This window comes from Myotis nattereri (assembly GCF_964212035.1).
Source record: "Myotis nattereri genome assembly, chromosome: 16".
NCBI lineage: Eukaryota > Metazoa > Chordata > Mammalia > Chiroptera > Vespertilionidae > Myotis > Myotis nattereri.
In genome coordinates, this window is record NC_138091.1 from 23,879,952 (window position 1) to 23,894,140 (window position 14,189).

At 56.6% G+C, this 14,189-nt stretch overlaps 1 protein-coding gene across 6 annotated transcripts; it reads left to right on the forward strand.

Moving 5' to 3' along the window:
• The first annotated feature begins 6,388 nt into the window (after positions 1 to 6,388).
• Positions 6,389 to 14,173, forward strand: CORO6 (coronin 6). Of its 6 annotated transcripts, none has more exons than XM_081109400.1 (12): positions 6,389 to 6,614; positions 7,775 to 8,035; positions 9,580 to 9,702; positions 10,128 to 10,257; positions 10,351 to 10,532; positions 11,119 to 11,238; positions 11,609 to 11,728; positions 12,176 to 12,280; positions 12,365 to 12,510; positions 12,821 to 12,878; positions 12,984 to 13,214; positions 13,312 to 14,173. In XM_081109400.1, exons 2-12 carry the CDS (start codon positions 7,838 to 7,840, stop codon positions 13,432 to 13,434), a joined length of 1,536 nt encoding a protein of 511 aa, XP_080965526.1. In that variant the 5' UTR covers positions 6,389 to 6,614; positions 7,775 to 7,837; the 3' UTR covers positions 13,435 to 14,173. The 6 variants fall into 6 exon arrangements, with proteins under 6 accessions (XP_080965526.1, XP_080965523.1, XP_080965521.1 ...); XM_081109397.1 differs by lacking the exon at positions 11,609 to 11,728 and having other exon boundaries at positions 13,312 to 13,466; positions 13,877 to 14,173; XM_081109395.1 differs by lacking the exon at positions 11,609 to 11,728.
• Positions 14,174 to 14,189: the final 16 nt, after the last annotated feature.

The window sequence follows — 14,189 nt, forward strand, 5'->3', positions numbered from 1 at the left end:
TCAGAGAGTGGAGTCCATTCATGTTACTCCCTGGAGATGGTGACCTTCCTTGTGTTAAGAAGTACAAGCAGGATAGACAACTGTACTGTTCTCTCTTCTCCCCTCCTGTGTTTGATGCTCAGTCTCACTGCATTAAATAACAACAAACATGGCAGGGAACCTTCTAATGCTGTGAAAAAAAACCAGAAACTTTCTTTTAAAGAATAGAGCAGCAATTTTGAACCTTTTTCATCTCATGGCACACATAAACTAATTACTAAAATTCTGCAGCACACCAAAAAATATATTTTTTTGCCAGTCTGACAAAAAATAGATATAATTTTGATTGATTTTTAAAAATAGTAATTACCTACCCTTTTTGCTCCTAAGTGACTTTTAAAAATCAGGTGCCTATACTTGTATATAAGGATTTCTGGTACCAAGAATTAACACAATCTTATTATGCGACGTGACCAATAAGATGCAGCTAACTCTTTTCCGTGACCTGTATATTTATGGTTCAAGACAGGACATTCACACCCCACAGCTATTGTTGTGTTGGCTGTTGTCGTTTTTTTTGACAATCCAAGGGAAAAGAGGTCAGTGCCCCTGACTAAATAATCATGTATTACAGGTTTTAAAAATTCTTGCCACACACCAGTTGAAGATCACTGGATTAAAGGAAACATTCCTGCTCGCCTTCCATTTTTTAAAAATATTTTTTATCATTCAGTTTACCTGCCTAAGTAAACGTCTTCTACACAGGGTCTGCAATCCAGCCAGTGCCAAGGGGTTTTGCCAGTCCTCTCAGACTCTGACACCCCTGAGTGTTCTTATGTTATTTACATGACTGAGCGATGTCCAGGGAAAGAACATGATGAGCTATCAAGGACTTTTCAGACTCTCTTCTCTTCAAACTTTTGATAATCTCGGGTCGCCTATTTCTATTTCCTGTTCATGGAAAACCCAGCCCTGGGACAGCAGGTCTGGTAGGTTGACAGAGATGAGTAGGAAAGGCCTTGACCCAGTGCCTCTCTTTGTGAGTGTGTGTGTGTGTGTGTGTGTGTGTGTGTGTGTGTGTGTGTAAAAATAACATTTTGGTGCATGGGGCAAAAGCCCCAGGAGCACACAGATTTTGAGCTGTAATCTGGATGGCTACCTGGTCAGTAGGAAGGAGAGAAACCCCCTACCCTTTTATAATTTTAGAAACACGTAGGAGTAGTGTGTATATAGAAGACAATGCAGTACTGTAGTATAGTAACGTTCATCTCTCCTCATTTTGGTTGCCTTTCAGATTCTGAATGTTTGGGATCATTCCTAGCATCTCGCCTCTTCCAACTCTTTATCTAGCATTATCCTGGTTCTCTACCTTTGTCCCTACCGTATCTCCTCTCTCTCATCTTGGGAATTACCAAGAGCTCCAAGGACAGCATGAGGAGGACAGCCTAGGTTCTGAGGTCCCCTCCTGATAAAGGGCCGCAGACAGATGCTGTTGGATAGACCTGAAGCTTCTGAGACGTGGCAGCTCACAGAAATCTTCACCTGTTCCTTCTGAGGATTCAGTTCTGAAGTGATCTAGGCATGTTTGGTAAAGATGTTTTTGTGGGAGTGTTTTGTTTTTTTAAGAAAGCATTATGCAAAATGGTTCACTTTTAAGGGCATTTTTAAATAAAGCCATTCTTTGGCTTTTTTTTTTTTTACAACTATTTGTGGATACTTTGTTTACATTGTGTGAGTATTAAAACGTGCATCATCTTGATGGCAGCTCAGTCTCCTCCTCCAGGGACCCCAACCTGGCTGTCCTGTGAGCCCTCACACAGAGCACGGCTGTAATGGTGAGCCCGCGCGGGTGAGCGGGGAAAACCTGGAGCTGACTTCCATCTGTGTCCTGCACTCCCGCCCAGCACCCTGTACGGAAATAGTCGTCATCTCCTCAGTGATGGTGTGTCTTACAGTGATGGTTGTACTGGTGAATGGCTAGTGTCATTTTTGTTTAATTTTGTTTTGCTTTTGGATGGTAGATGAGATGAAATTTTAGCTCTTTCGTCACCAATCCAACTTAAGAGGCTCTTGGACTTTGTTTTCCCCTTCAACCTAAAAGAACAAGGCATGTATAAACAACTGTATTTGGTGTCTCAACTCATCCGGTCCCCATATTGGGAAAAAGCCCGCTGCCAACGCAGGCAGGTGCACACTCCTAACCCGTCTCCCGGGCTTGGGGTCCCTGGTTGCCATGGAGAGCTCTCGCAAGGTGCTTCTGTACGCCCCCAGCCTGGAGGGGAGGGTGGCTCAGCCTGGCTCCTGCTGTGGAAAGAGAACCAGCCTCATTTTCTCAGTGCCCCGAGTTCTAGGGCAGGATTTCTAAACTGGAATCACCCCCCGTGGGCTTGAACAGGCCCCAAGGGGTATATGACTATCTGTGTCCTCACCACGACACTGGCGGCAGCATCCTGTATACACATGCAGAGCTAATGCCCAGGGCTTCGCTCGAGCTGGTGACCCAGCTGGTAAACTGGGGAATGCCCTGAAATGTTTCCCAGTCAATAAGGCCACGGGGAGTTGGTTTTTACGTTTTACTGGACTTGGTTTGCTTGGTATAGCTTAAGGTGCCTTTCTTTTCTTTCTTTCTTTTTCTTTTTTCTTTCTCTCTACATTATTTTGTAGGGCTTGTTATAAATGTGGAAAACTAGTCCAATAGACTTGTTACCTTTGCCCCAGGCCACCCCAAACTGTTATGCTCACATTTTATTAAATGAAGCAGGTGCTCCCTGGAATCTCTGGGACCTTTTTGAGGCATTTGAAGCAGAATATAAAGAGTGGTCTCATCTCCTTCCTTAATCTTCATAGTGATTGGGATGTTCCACTTGTATCATAGATTTTTTTATTACTGATGTGCTCCGCTGTTTTTAAATGTGAACTTGTGCGCAAATGTGCAGATTCAATGTTCTTGTTACAGACTGAATAAATTTTTATTTTGAAGATGAAATGCGTGTACTTAATCAAGCACAACAAATAGGGTGGGTGGAAGAAGGCATAGGGATTGGAAGAGAACACTGATGATAAACATGAAGCAATGCTCATTGATTGATCTCCATCAAGCACACCCTTAAGCTGACCTCTGGGAAAAAAATATAACTTTCTACCTCCCACAGAATAAAGAGCACATGGGAAATAGGATCACTAAAGATCATTTCAGGTACTGTGGCTCCAATCAAGTGACTAAGCTGGGAACTTGCCTGGTCAAAGAGGCTTTTGCCAAAGCCACCACCTGAATGTTAGGAGAATGAATAAGCAAAGGGACCGAAATTCCTTCGCCATCTGCGGTGCAGAGTGACTGCTCGGGGACAGCTGCCCTGACCGGCCCCAGCAGGGACTGGAACTCTTGGGTGGGTGACCTCTCTAGACACCCACCCAAGCCTTCAGCACAATACCTCTGCTTACTCTAAGGTTTCTACAAATGGGGCATGACTCTCCAACGTAAAAACTAACCCTCTCCCACCATTAGAAGAGAAGCATTTGATGTCGATGGTAGAGGGCGAAAGGGCAGTTCTCTAACACAGGCTGGGGTGGAGGGACAGGTTCCCACTTCTCCCAGCCCTCCACAGACAGCAGGACTGCTCATCGCATACAAGGCAGCACTACTCTGTGGGGAAAGCTCCGATTCCAAATTGCTAACAACGTTTAATGAAATTTCCAGCAAAAACACTGCCTTGAACTAACATTGTCAGCTTGCTTCATTCTGGTTTGTCCATATCAAGTGAGAGGAGCATACCACTGGTGCCCAGAGCCCCAGCCAGTCCAGATAAGCTCAGTGTGGGCTTTCTAGCCCAGGGAAATGGACCAAATCATGTCTCAGGTTACCAGGACACCGCTTCCAGAAAACGGCTTTATGAAAGATGAAATCCATGCTTGTTTTCCACAGAGAGAGTTCAGAGCCCAGCTGACAGTTTGAATAACAAGAAGGGAAAGCACCAGCCCCAGTGGCTTCTTCACCCGCTTGGCACTTTGTGCCGTGGCTCCGCCCACCCACAACTGCGCCAGGGCTTGGCAGCCAAAAGAAGGCTAGAGGGCAGGTCTGAGTCATGCCAGGTCCAAGCAATACCTGTGAATCCTGGCTCCTGTAACTGGCGAGCACCTTGCGCCCCCCCCCCCGCCCCCATTTCCCAGATGGTGGAACTGAAGGCAGGTTGAATTGAAGGATTCCTGCTTCCTAGTCCCAGACCTTCCCTCTAGAATGGAGCGCCCAGGAGGAAGGAGGAGGAAAGGCCAGGGGGACAAGAGATGTCCTTTTAGAGTAGGAGGCAACATGGCAAACTCCTTCTCTGCCAACAGGTGGTGCAGAATTAGAAAGGACCTGACCTAGCCCTCGTCATTCTACAGCCCAGAAAGCTGCAAAAATAGGGTGACAGCCAGGGCTGGAACTCCAGCTTTCTAATTAGTCCTGGTGTCCTTTCCTCTCTGCCCAAGAAGCAGTAACTGTCAGCATCAGCATGTGTGAGGGAGAGTGGCACTGGCCTTCAAGGAGAGGCAGAAACGCGTGGTCTGAGAAACACGCACCTAGACACCAGGCCACTTGGGTAAGGATCGCGGCATCATCCACTACCAGTTGAGTGATGGGTAAGCTGCCTAACTTCTGTGCCTCATTTTTCCCATCTGTAAAGTAGGGATATTAATAACACCCATCTCAGAAGACCGTTAGGATGGAATTAATATGTGTAAAACCCTTAGGACAGTGTCTAGCACGCGTGAGCTGTTGTTCCTAGGGAGCAACTGAGTCATTAAGGTCTTTTCTTCCTAATTCTGTGCCTGGAATCCTTAGGTAAAGGGGAGACTCCTCATCTCCCCTTATGATCCCCCCGTAACATGACTTCTTTCTGGAGCACTTGGAACAGTTTGATTCTGTTCCCCTCCAAGTCATGAGGGCTTGAACTCGCCTGAGAAAGGAGCCTGAGAGGGCCCCCCAGGTCCCCACCATCTCCTCTCCCCTCTGCCCTCTGCAAAACTTACATTGATTCCCAGCTGTGCCTGGAGAGCGGGAATAACTGGCCCCATGCCGCTGCCCCCCCGGGGCTTTATGATCCAAAGAAACAGATCCAGCCCTCGCTGGATGGCTCAGTGGACAGAGCATCAGCCTGCAGACTGAAGGGTTCCAGGTTCGATTCCCATCAAGGGCACATGCCTGGGTTGCAGGCTCGATCCCCAGTGTGGGGCATGCAGGAGGCAGCCAATCAATGATTCTCTCTCATCATTGATATTTCTATCTCTCCCTCTCTCTCTGAAATCAATAAAAATATATTTTTTTTAAAAAAAGAACAACAGTTCCAGGCAGGGGGCGGGCACTAGGTAGACTGCAGCTACAGGGACCAATTGTTATTCACTGACTGTATTTTGACCAGATTTCTTTTTATCTCCTTTTTAACTTTGGTCCATACCCAGACCTCTGGGTCCTGAGAGGGCTGGGAAGAGGCGGGGTCTTACCTGAACAGAGGCGGGCACCAATTCAAACACGGCTCAGAAGACTTTAGGAGTCAGGCTGGGCATCTGAAAATTGGCCACAGTGGATAGAGCGGACTGCCGGTCAAGGGCACGGGCCTCGGTTGCAGGCTCCTTTCCCCGGCTGGTCGACTGGTCAATGTGTCTCTCTCACGTGGATGTTTCTTCTCTCTGTGTGTCTCTCCTCCTCCCTTCTATTCGCTCTAAAAAATCAATGGAAAAAGTCTCCTCGGGTGAGGATTAAAAATAAATCCATACATAAGTAACTTAAACAAATAACTTGGCTAAAGACCTGTTACAGCCGCTGCCCTTTGAACTGGCGTTCCCAGGGTGTCCGGGTGCATTCGCTTTTCTCCCCCAGAGCATCTTCCGGGACCTCTCCGAAAGAGGGTATGGAGGTGCAGTCCCACGGCCCGGTTCCTTGTCTCCCCCCCCCACCCCCACCCCGGGCTAAAGTGGGGGTGTGATTGCAGCAAGAATGAGGCGCGAAGGCACCTGATCTTGCCAGGCCGCTGGCTCTGAGAGGACCGCGCCCCCTCCTCGTCCATTGCCCCTCTCAGCGCCCATCACACCCGGTAGGAGCCGAGGTCGGGTAAGGAGTGCGCACACCCCACACCCCGCACACACCCCTACGATTACTTTTTAAAAAAAAATATTTTTATTGATTTTAGAGAGGAAAGGAGAAAGAGAATCATTGATTGGCTGCCTTCTGCACGCCCCCCACTGGGGGGATCGAGCCTGCAACCCCGGCTTGTGCCCTTGTCTGGAATTGAAACTGGGACCCTTTAGTCCACAGGCCGAGGCTCTAGCCACTGAGCCAAAACGATTACTTTCGATGCTTTTCTGAGGCCACAGAGTTCAACTTTCCCGCCGCGGGATGGGGCGGGGCCCCTCTGGTCCCGCCCTCCGCCTGGGCTCCGCCTTCGCAGGTTGATGGCAGCAGCAGCTGGGACTGCAGCGGCGCCCGGCCCCGGAGACCGCACGCAGCGGCTGGAGCGCAGCCCCACACCCGGGCCCAGACGCCGCGGACACCGGAGCGGCAGCTCCTTCCGGCCCCTGCCGCCCACCTCGGAGCCAGCGCGCCCCAGCTCCCTCCGCAGAGGAGTCGCTGCGTGAGCGCCCCTCGGCCCGCCCAGGACCAGGTATCCCCGTTCCCTGCCCCCCGCCCCCCGCCGCCACCGCAGACAGCCGAGCGAGCGGGCAGGATCTCTGGAGGGGGCACAGGATTGCGCCCCCCTCCCCCCGCCCCGGGTGGGGCAGACTTGGTGTCTATATTTGGACGGGCAGCGGCCGGCGCCCAAAGGGTGCAGACACCTAGTCTCACAAGAACGCGGTGCTGGGGCAAGAGGCCCAAGGAGGGTTCGGGAAGTCCAGGCCTTAGGCCCCGGGCTGCAGAAGCAGCCTTGAAGGGCACAGGGGTGCCGGGGTGGTTAGGGGACAGGAGTCGGTGGCTGGGCTTTGGAAGAGCTCCTTGTGCCCCTGGGGAAGAGCGTAGGGCAGGCCCCGGCTGGAGAAAAGGCACCTCAGCCTCCCGCTCCTGCAAATCTGGCCCTGGGGTGGAGCACCCCACCCCCAGGAGAGTTTAGGAGGAGTCGGGACTCAGAGGAGAAGCAGGACGGACAGGATGGGAGGCAAAAGGCAGAACCCCCGTTAAGGCCTTTGGGAGAAGCCAGTGCAGAGAGGAGTGGAAGGAGGATGACCCACCTTGCACTGTGTCCCCAAAACAACATGGAGGAGATGGATGAAAACAGCAGCAGGAAGGACTCAGGTTAGGTGACAGGAGGAACTCCTCCGTGGCAAATTTTTAGAAAATTACAAACCCTCTGCCTGAACTATGCCAGAGATGAGGACCATGGGGGGCTGCCGTTCCAGCCACAGCCAGCTTTAGCCAGGATCCAAGGGCCAAGGCCTCTGATTCTGGACCAGGTGCCTCTGGCAGATGAACCAATTCTGTGAGGAGATGCTCACTCAAGGCTGGCAGTGGGAGGGCAGCCTGGCCTTGAGGCTCCTCCCCAAACCACTTCACCTTCCAGGAAGCTTTTGGGCCCAGTGCCCCCTCAGTCTGGGTCTCTGAGAAGTCAGGCCCACCCACATCCTAGTCCCTTGCATTAAGCCCCACTTGAGAGGTGGCAAAGAACTGTCTCATACTTTCATCACCTTGAAGAAAGCTCCCTGCTTCTAGGACCAGACTCTGAATTAATTTATACCCAACTCCTGGCCAGATAAGCCTTTTCACTTGCTCCCTAACCCCACCCCCCACCCTCTCTCACACACACACTCTCTCTCTTCCTGCCTCCCACAGTTCACAGGACTAAGGACCGAAGGCGTTTCTGGGCACTGAGAGCCTCCATCGCTGCCCCCAGCCATGAGCCGGCGCGTGGTTCGGCAGAGCAAGTTTCGCCACGTGTTTGGGCAGGCGGCAAAGGCCGACCAGGCCTACGAGGACATCCGTGTGTCCAAGGTCACATGGGACAGCTCCTTCTGTGCCGTCAACCCCAAATTCCTGGCCATTATTGTGGAGGCTGGAGGCGGAGGTGCCTTCATCGTCCTGCCTCTGGCCAAGGTGAGGGATGAGGAGAAGGAAGCTGGCGGGAGGACACTGGCTGTGGCCCCTGGGCACTCCTGGCAGCAGCCTCTGTTCTCACCTAGTTCCCTTCCTCCATCAGGGGGGTTGTTTGTTTGGGTTGGCAGCTCCCTGTTCCCCACGCCCTCATGGGCCCCTTAGGAGGCTCCGTTCCCCTCCCAAAGCAGCAGCTTCACAGTGGCCTGTGCCCACTCACAGCCCAGCACCCTGGTACCAGCTGGGACCAGGAGTGGGTGAGGGAGATAGTTGGGAAGCAGTGGAATCAGGGCCTGGCCAGATTCTCTTCCTCTCTCTCCTAATGCTGCACCCCCTCATGTTTTGGGTGTGAGGATCTTTCTCCCCAGTCCAGGATAACCATTTGGCTAAATCGCACCCCACCGCTTCACAGTGAGGACAGAGTCGGGCTCTCCAGAGTCCCTGGCCACCTCCCCACTCTGGTTCCTACAGGGAGGTGCATGAGAACAGAGGTCAGGGGGTCATGACACAGAAGCCCAGAGCCCTGCTCCCTGACCCAGGTAATGACCACCACCTTTGCTGAGTAGCCTGAAGCCCCTCTGCCGTCTCCACCCCCAGCCTGCCCACCCCAAGCATGACCTTGACCTGGATTCTGCCCCCTACACCTTGTTAGGGGAGGCCCCACAGGTGGCAGGAAGACCTGACAATAGCCAATGACTCACTCCAGGACAATGCAGACACCATACAAGGACACCATCCCCAGGGCTCAAATTTCAGCTGGAGCCACCTCCTCCCCCAGTTACTACTGTCATTCCAGTGCCACACAGCCACCCTTCTCCACCACCGTCTGGGCCGATGCCAGCCCAGCAACGGCTTCAGAGCCCCCACGAACAACCCATAAAGACCAAAAATAGATGGGTCCCAGCTCAGGTTGGAGCATAACAGGCACCAGAACTGCCTGCTGCTTGTGGTTCCAAAGTAAACCAGTGGCAAGGTGGGAACCTGCCAAGGTTGTCAGGTGCTACACTATGTACTATCTCACCTTCACCTCTTCCACCAGGGGCTCCCCATAGACATCCCAACTGGGGGAACAGCCTCAAGAACAGCCTCCAAGCAGGCGTTTTGGAGGAGCACTGGACTAAGAGTTCAGATCTTGGCTCTACCAGCATCTTGTGTGTCCTTGGTTAAGTCACCTGACCGCTCTGTGTCTGAGTCCCTGATACAGTGGGGCCTTGACTTACGAGTGTCCCGACTAACGAGTTTTTTGAGATACCAGCTGTCTCGGCCGATTTTTTGCATTGAGTTGACAGAGTAATCTGAGTTAATGAGCTCGGTCTGGGAACGAATTAAACTTGTAAGTCAAGGCCCCACTGTATTAAATGACTTCATCTCTGTCTGCCTTCACCGAAGTACAGGAAGTAGGCTGAATGAGATTGGAGGTGCAGAGAGGGGTCTGCAAAGAGAAAATGAATGATAGAGAATTGAGATGTAAACAGGTCCCCGGCCCGCCCCCCAAAATCACACAGGAGAGTGGCCCACATCTCTCTCTCTCTCTCTCACTCCTCTAGACAGGACGAGTGGATAAGAACTACCCACTGGTCACTGGGCACACTGCCCCTGTGCTGGACATCGACTGGTGCCCACACAATGACAACGTCATCGCCAGTGCCTCAGATGACACCACCATCATGGTAGGAGCCAGTTGGAAGCCGCTGGGTCGTTGGGCAGGGGAAGCAGCTGGGGCTGCCTCACCTGTTCTAGAGAAGGTGCTAAGGGAGGTGCTGGGTCCCAGGGCCCTGTCCTCCCCAGCTCCCAGGCTATCTTTAGCTACATGCCCACTCCCTCCCAGGATGCACTGCTTAAGACTAATAATAACCATGGCCAATTTGGGGGTGAAGAGTAGGGAGTTACTGCTCTGAAGTCTCCCTGCTGGGGTGATGAAGATCTCTGGAGAGCTGGCAGTGCCCCTCCTGGCTCCCAGCCGCCTCTGACCCAGGCAGGCACCATCACATCTTGCCCTACATTTGACACCAGTAGGCTTGGAGGGGCAGGGAGGCGCTGAGGGACAAAGTAGCTCCTCATCCTACCCCCCCTTCTGCCTTTTCCTCCTACCCAGGTGTGGCAGATTCCAGACTATACCCCTATGCGCAACATTACAGAGCCCATCATCACACTAGAAGGCCACTCCAAGCGCGTGGGCATCCTCTCCTGGCACCCCACTGCCCGGAATGTCCTGCTCAGTGCAGGTCTGGGGGCCTAGCGAGGGATCCCTACTGTAGCTCTTGGGGGAGGGTGGCAAAGGCAGGGCCCAGGTGACGGTAACTGGCCACTCTGGGCAGGTGGTGACAATGTGATCATCATCTGGAACGTGGGCACCGGGGAGGTGCTCCTGAGCCTGGACGACATGCACCCGGACATCATCCACAGCGTGTGCTGGAACAGCAATGGCAGCCTGCTGGCCACCACCTGCAAGGATAAGACCCTGCGCATTGTCGACCCCCGCAAGGGCCAGGTGGTGGCGGTGAGTGCCTGGCCTGGCCACTCCCCAGCCCCCACCCCAGGAACCAACGGTCAGGCCCCTGGACCTGAGATCCTCTGAGCCCCTGGTCCCAGCTCTCACCTCCCCGATCCCAACTGCAGAGGCCAGTGCTTCCACCCACCACCACCTCCCAGTGTCTGCAGCCACAGCTCCCTGCCCTAAGCCCTGAGCCGGGAATTCTCTGCCCTATTCCTCTTCCCTTCCCTCCCCTCCCCTCAGGAGCTCAGAGGAGCAGGGGAGGAACTGCAAACCATCCTCCCATTAGAACCTGCATGAAGCCTGAGCTCCGGACCCCTCTCCTCTCAGCCGGCACCCAGAGCCATCTTCCAGGGCCCAGGGCCTGACACTGGCTCAAGGCCCGGCCCTTTCCGCCCTAGTTGACCCGCTGGGCCGGGGGGAGGGACAGTCCTCACACACTGCTGGTCTCGCCTTGGTGCCCTGGGAGGGTGGTGGCTGGCACCTGCCTCACCAGCCTCAGACTAACGCGGGGTGCGGGGGCACGTGCATGTATGTCTGCGCCCAGTGCGCGCGGCTGGCGGGCCCTCTAACCCACTAACCCCGCGAGCAGGAGCGAGCCCGGCCTCACGAGGGCGCCCGCCCGATGCGGGCCGTCTTCACCGCAGACGGGAAGCTACTCAGCACCGGCTTCAGCAGGATGAGTGAGCGACAACTCGCGCTCTGGGACCCGGTAGGCCAGGCTGCGCCGGGGCGTGCGCTCGCGACTTCGCTAGGTCAGCCCGGAGCGCGGCCGGCGCCCAAGAGGGCGCCTTCTGGAGCAGCCTCGCCGCGTCCCCGGGACACCGGCAGACACCCCCTGCTCTAGGGATCAGCCTCGGAGAGCGCTTAAGGGCTCGTCATCCGCTGAGACGCACGCCTTCAGGTCTCCCAAGGCCCAGACGCGCCCCCGGCCCGGGGACAGTTAGGGCCCCGGAAGCTGAGTACTTAGGCCCCTTTTTTTCTCCGCCCCCCGTAAGTCCGCCAGCAGGTTGCTGGGCCCTCCAGCACCCCCAGGGCAGGCAGCTGGGTGACGCCTCTCCCTGTCTTCCCCCTGCCCCCAGGAGAGGTTTGCGGCCCACGAGGGGATGAGGCCCATGCGGGCCATCTTCACGCGCCAGGGTCATATCTTCACCACGGGCTTCACCCGCATGAGCCAGCGAGAGCTGGGCCTGTGGGACCCGGTAACGCAGCTGGAAGCGTGGGGTGTGTGCCCCGGGGACTGGCATCACGGGAGAGGGGCCAGGCGTCCCCCACCCGCAGGGCATGCCCACCTGGACAGGGCTGGGGGCTGCTGCCCTCTTTGCAGCGCCTGCCACCCGCACAGCCACCCCTCCGCCCAGTTTTGCTGCGTCGCCTGCAGGAGCCCACGCTGGCGCCCCCAACCGGTGATGCCGAGTCCCTGGGGGTGGTTTGCGGTGACTGCATGCTGCCCTGAGGGGCCTGTGTGCAGGGGCCTGGGAGTGGCGTGTGCCGGGCTGGGCCGGGCCGGGGCCTGCCACTCGGTTCACCGGACCTGCGGCGGGAGCGCCTGGGGTTGGGGGCGGCAGGAAGCCTCCCGGGGCTTCAGGGGATCCAGGGGCCGCGCAGAAGGCGGGACAGGGCTGCTCACGCCTCCTATGCTCGGGCAGAACAACTTCGTGGAGCCAGTGGCGCTGCAGGAGATGGACACGAGCAACGGGGTCCTCCTGCCCTTCTACGACGCCGACTCCAGCATCGTCTACCTGTGTGGCAAGGTGCTCGCGCCGGGCCGGGGGGCGGGGGGGGGGGGGACCGGGGGGCGCCTGCCCGGGGCGTCTCTGAACCAGCTGGCTTTGCAGGGCGACAGCAGCATTCGGTACTTTGAGATCACCGACGAGCCCCCCTTCGTGCACTACCTGAACACGTTCGGCAGCAAGGAGCCGCAGCGGGGCATGGGGTTCATGCCCAAGCGGGGGCTGGACGTCAGCAAATGCGAGATCGCCCGGTCAGCAGCCTCCGCCTGCGCTCACTTCCCGTGGGGGACACACGGGGGCGTCCCCAATTGTGTGATCGTGGGAAAGCGGGGGCGGGGGGTGTCAAACCACCTGTTGCCAGCGCCAGCCCCCGCTCTAACTCGACAGCCTCTGAACTTCCGTGTCCTCATCTGTAAGATGATGACTGACACCCCATCAGGCATTTCCAGCGGGACTAACCATGTGCTTAAAGGGCAGTGCCTGGCAGGCGCTCCGCAAGTGCCGGCCTCTAACCCCTTCCCCGGGGGAGCCTGCGGGGGTGCTGAGCCCCCTCCCTTACAGGTTCTACAAGCTGCACGAAAGGAAGTGTGAACCCATCATCATGACTGTGCCCCGCAAGGTGAGGGGCTGGGCAGGGCTCCAAGGTGGACGGAAGCGGAGCAGGCCCGGCACCTGCTAACCCTCGTCCCCCTGTCCCTCCCTCCCTCCCCCCACCACCCCGCAGTCAGACTTGTTCCAGGACGACCTGTACCCAGACACGCCGGGACCCGAGCCGGCCCTAGAAGCGGACGAGTGGCTGTCGGGCCAGGACGCCGAGCCCGTGCTCATCTCGCTGAGGGATGGGTACGTCCCCCCCAAGCACCGCGAGCTCCGAGTCACCAAGCGCAACATCCTGGATGCGCGCCCGCCCTCCGGCCCCCGCCGCAGCCAGTCAGCCAGCGACGCCCCCTTATCGGTAAGATCCGCCGGCCCCCACCCAGACCCAGTCTACACGTTCGTTCCCCCCTCCCCCGCCCCCGCCCACACCGCCTCCTATCCTTCGCGCCCCGCAGCAGAACACGCTGGAGACGCTGCTGGAGCAGATCAAGGCCCTGCGCGAGCAGGTGCAGGCCCAGGAGCAGCGCATCACGGCGCTGGAGAACATGCTGTGCGAGCTGGTGGACGGCACGGACTAGCGCAGCGCTCCCGACGGCTCCGAACCTGGAGGGTGAGGCCGGCCGGGCGGGCGCAAGGGCTCGGCCTGCCCAGGCTTCGGGCCTGCAACCTGGGACCCCGCCTCTGGGCCGGGTACGGGACTGGGAATGGAACGCCTTCCCCCGCGGGAAGCCTGGACAATGGAGCCTCAGGGAGGCGAGCGTCCGTCGGGCACCCACGCCGCGCGCCTCACCCGGGACCCGGCAGGAGCCGGCCTGGCGAGGTCGGGGGACGGGGCCTTCGCCACGGTGCTGCGCGGCCAGACGGCGTCCGCTCTGTCCCGCGCTCAGGGCGGAGGAAGTGCCTAGTTGTTAGCGAGATGCTTGGGGAGACGGGGGAGCTTGGGCTTGACCGCAAAGGGGTGGCGAACCGACGGGTGTCCCTGGACTGGCTGGGAAATGACAGGCCACGCCCTCTGACCAGGTCACACGACTCCACCCACGAGACGTAAAGCGGCCGAGGCCGCCCCAGTTCTACAGACGCGGACAACCCGTTGTCCGTGGAGCTGGACCCACTGGCTGCGCCCAGCAGAGGGCTCTCTCCCTTCCTCCCACGGGGAGGGCGGCTTCCTCGAGGGGGAGGGCGAGCAACACTCGCCCGAGGAAGCAGGTTCACCCCCTCTCCCCTGCGCCCCCCCAACACACACTGCCCCCAGCCCTCTGCGTGGCCCTGGCTCCAGGAGGAAAACAGGTCATGCGGAATGAAATCTTTTACTAAGTGTTCAGTCTGTGCCTCC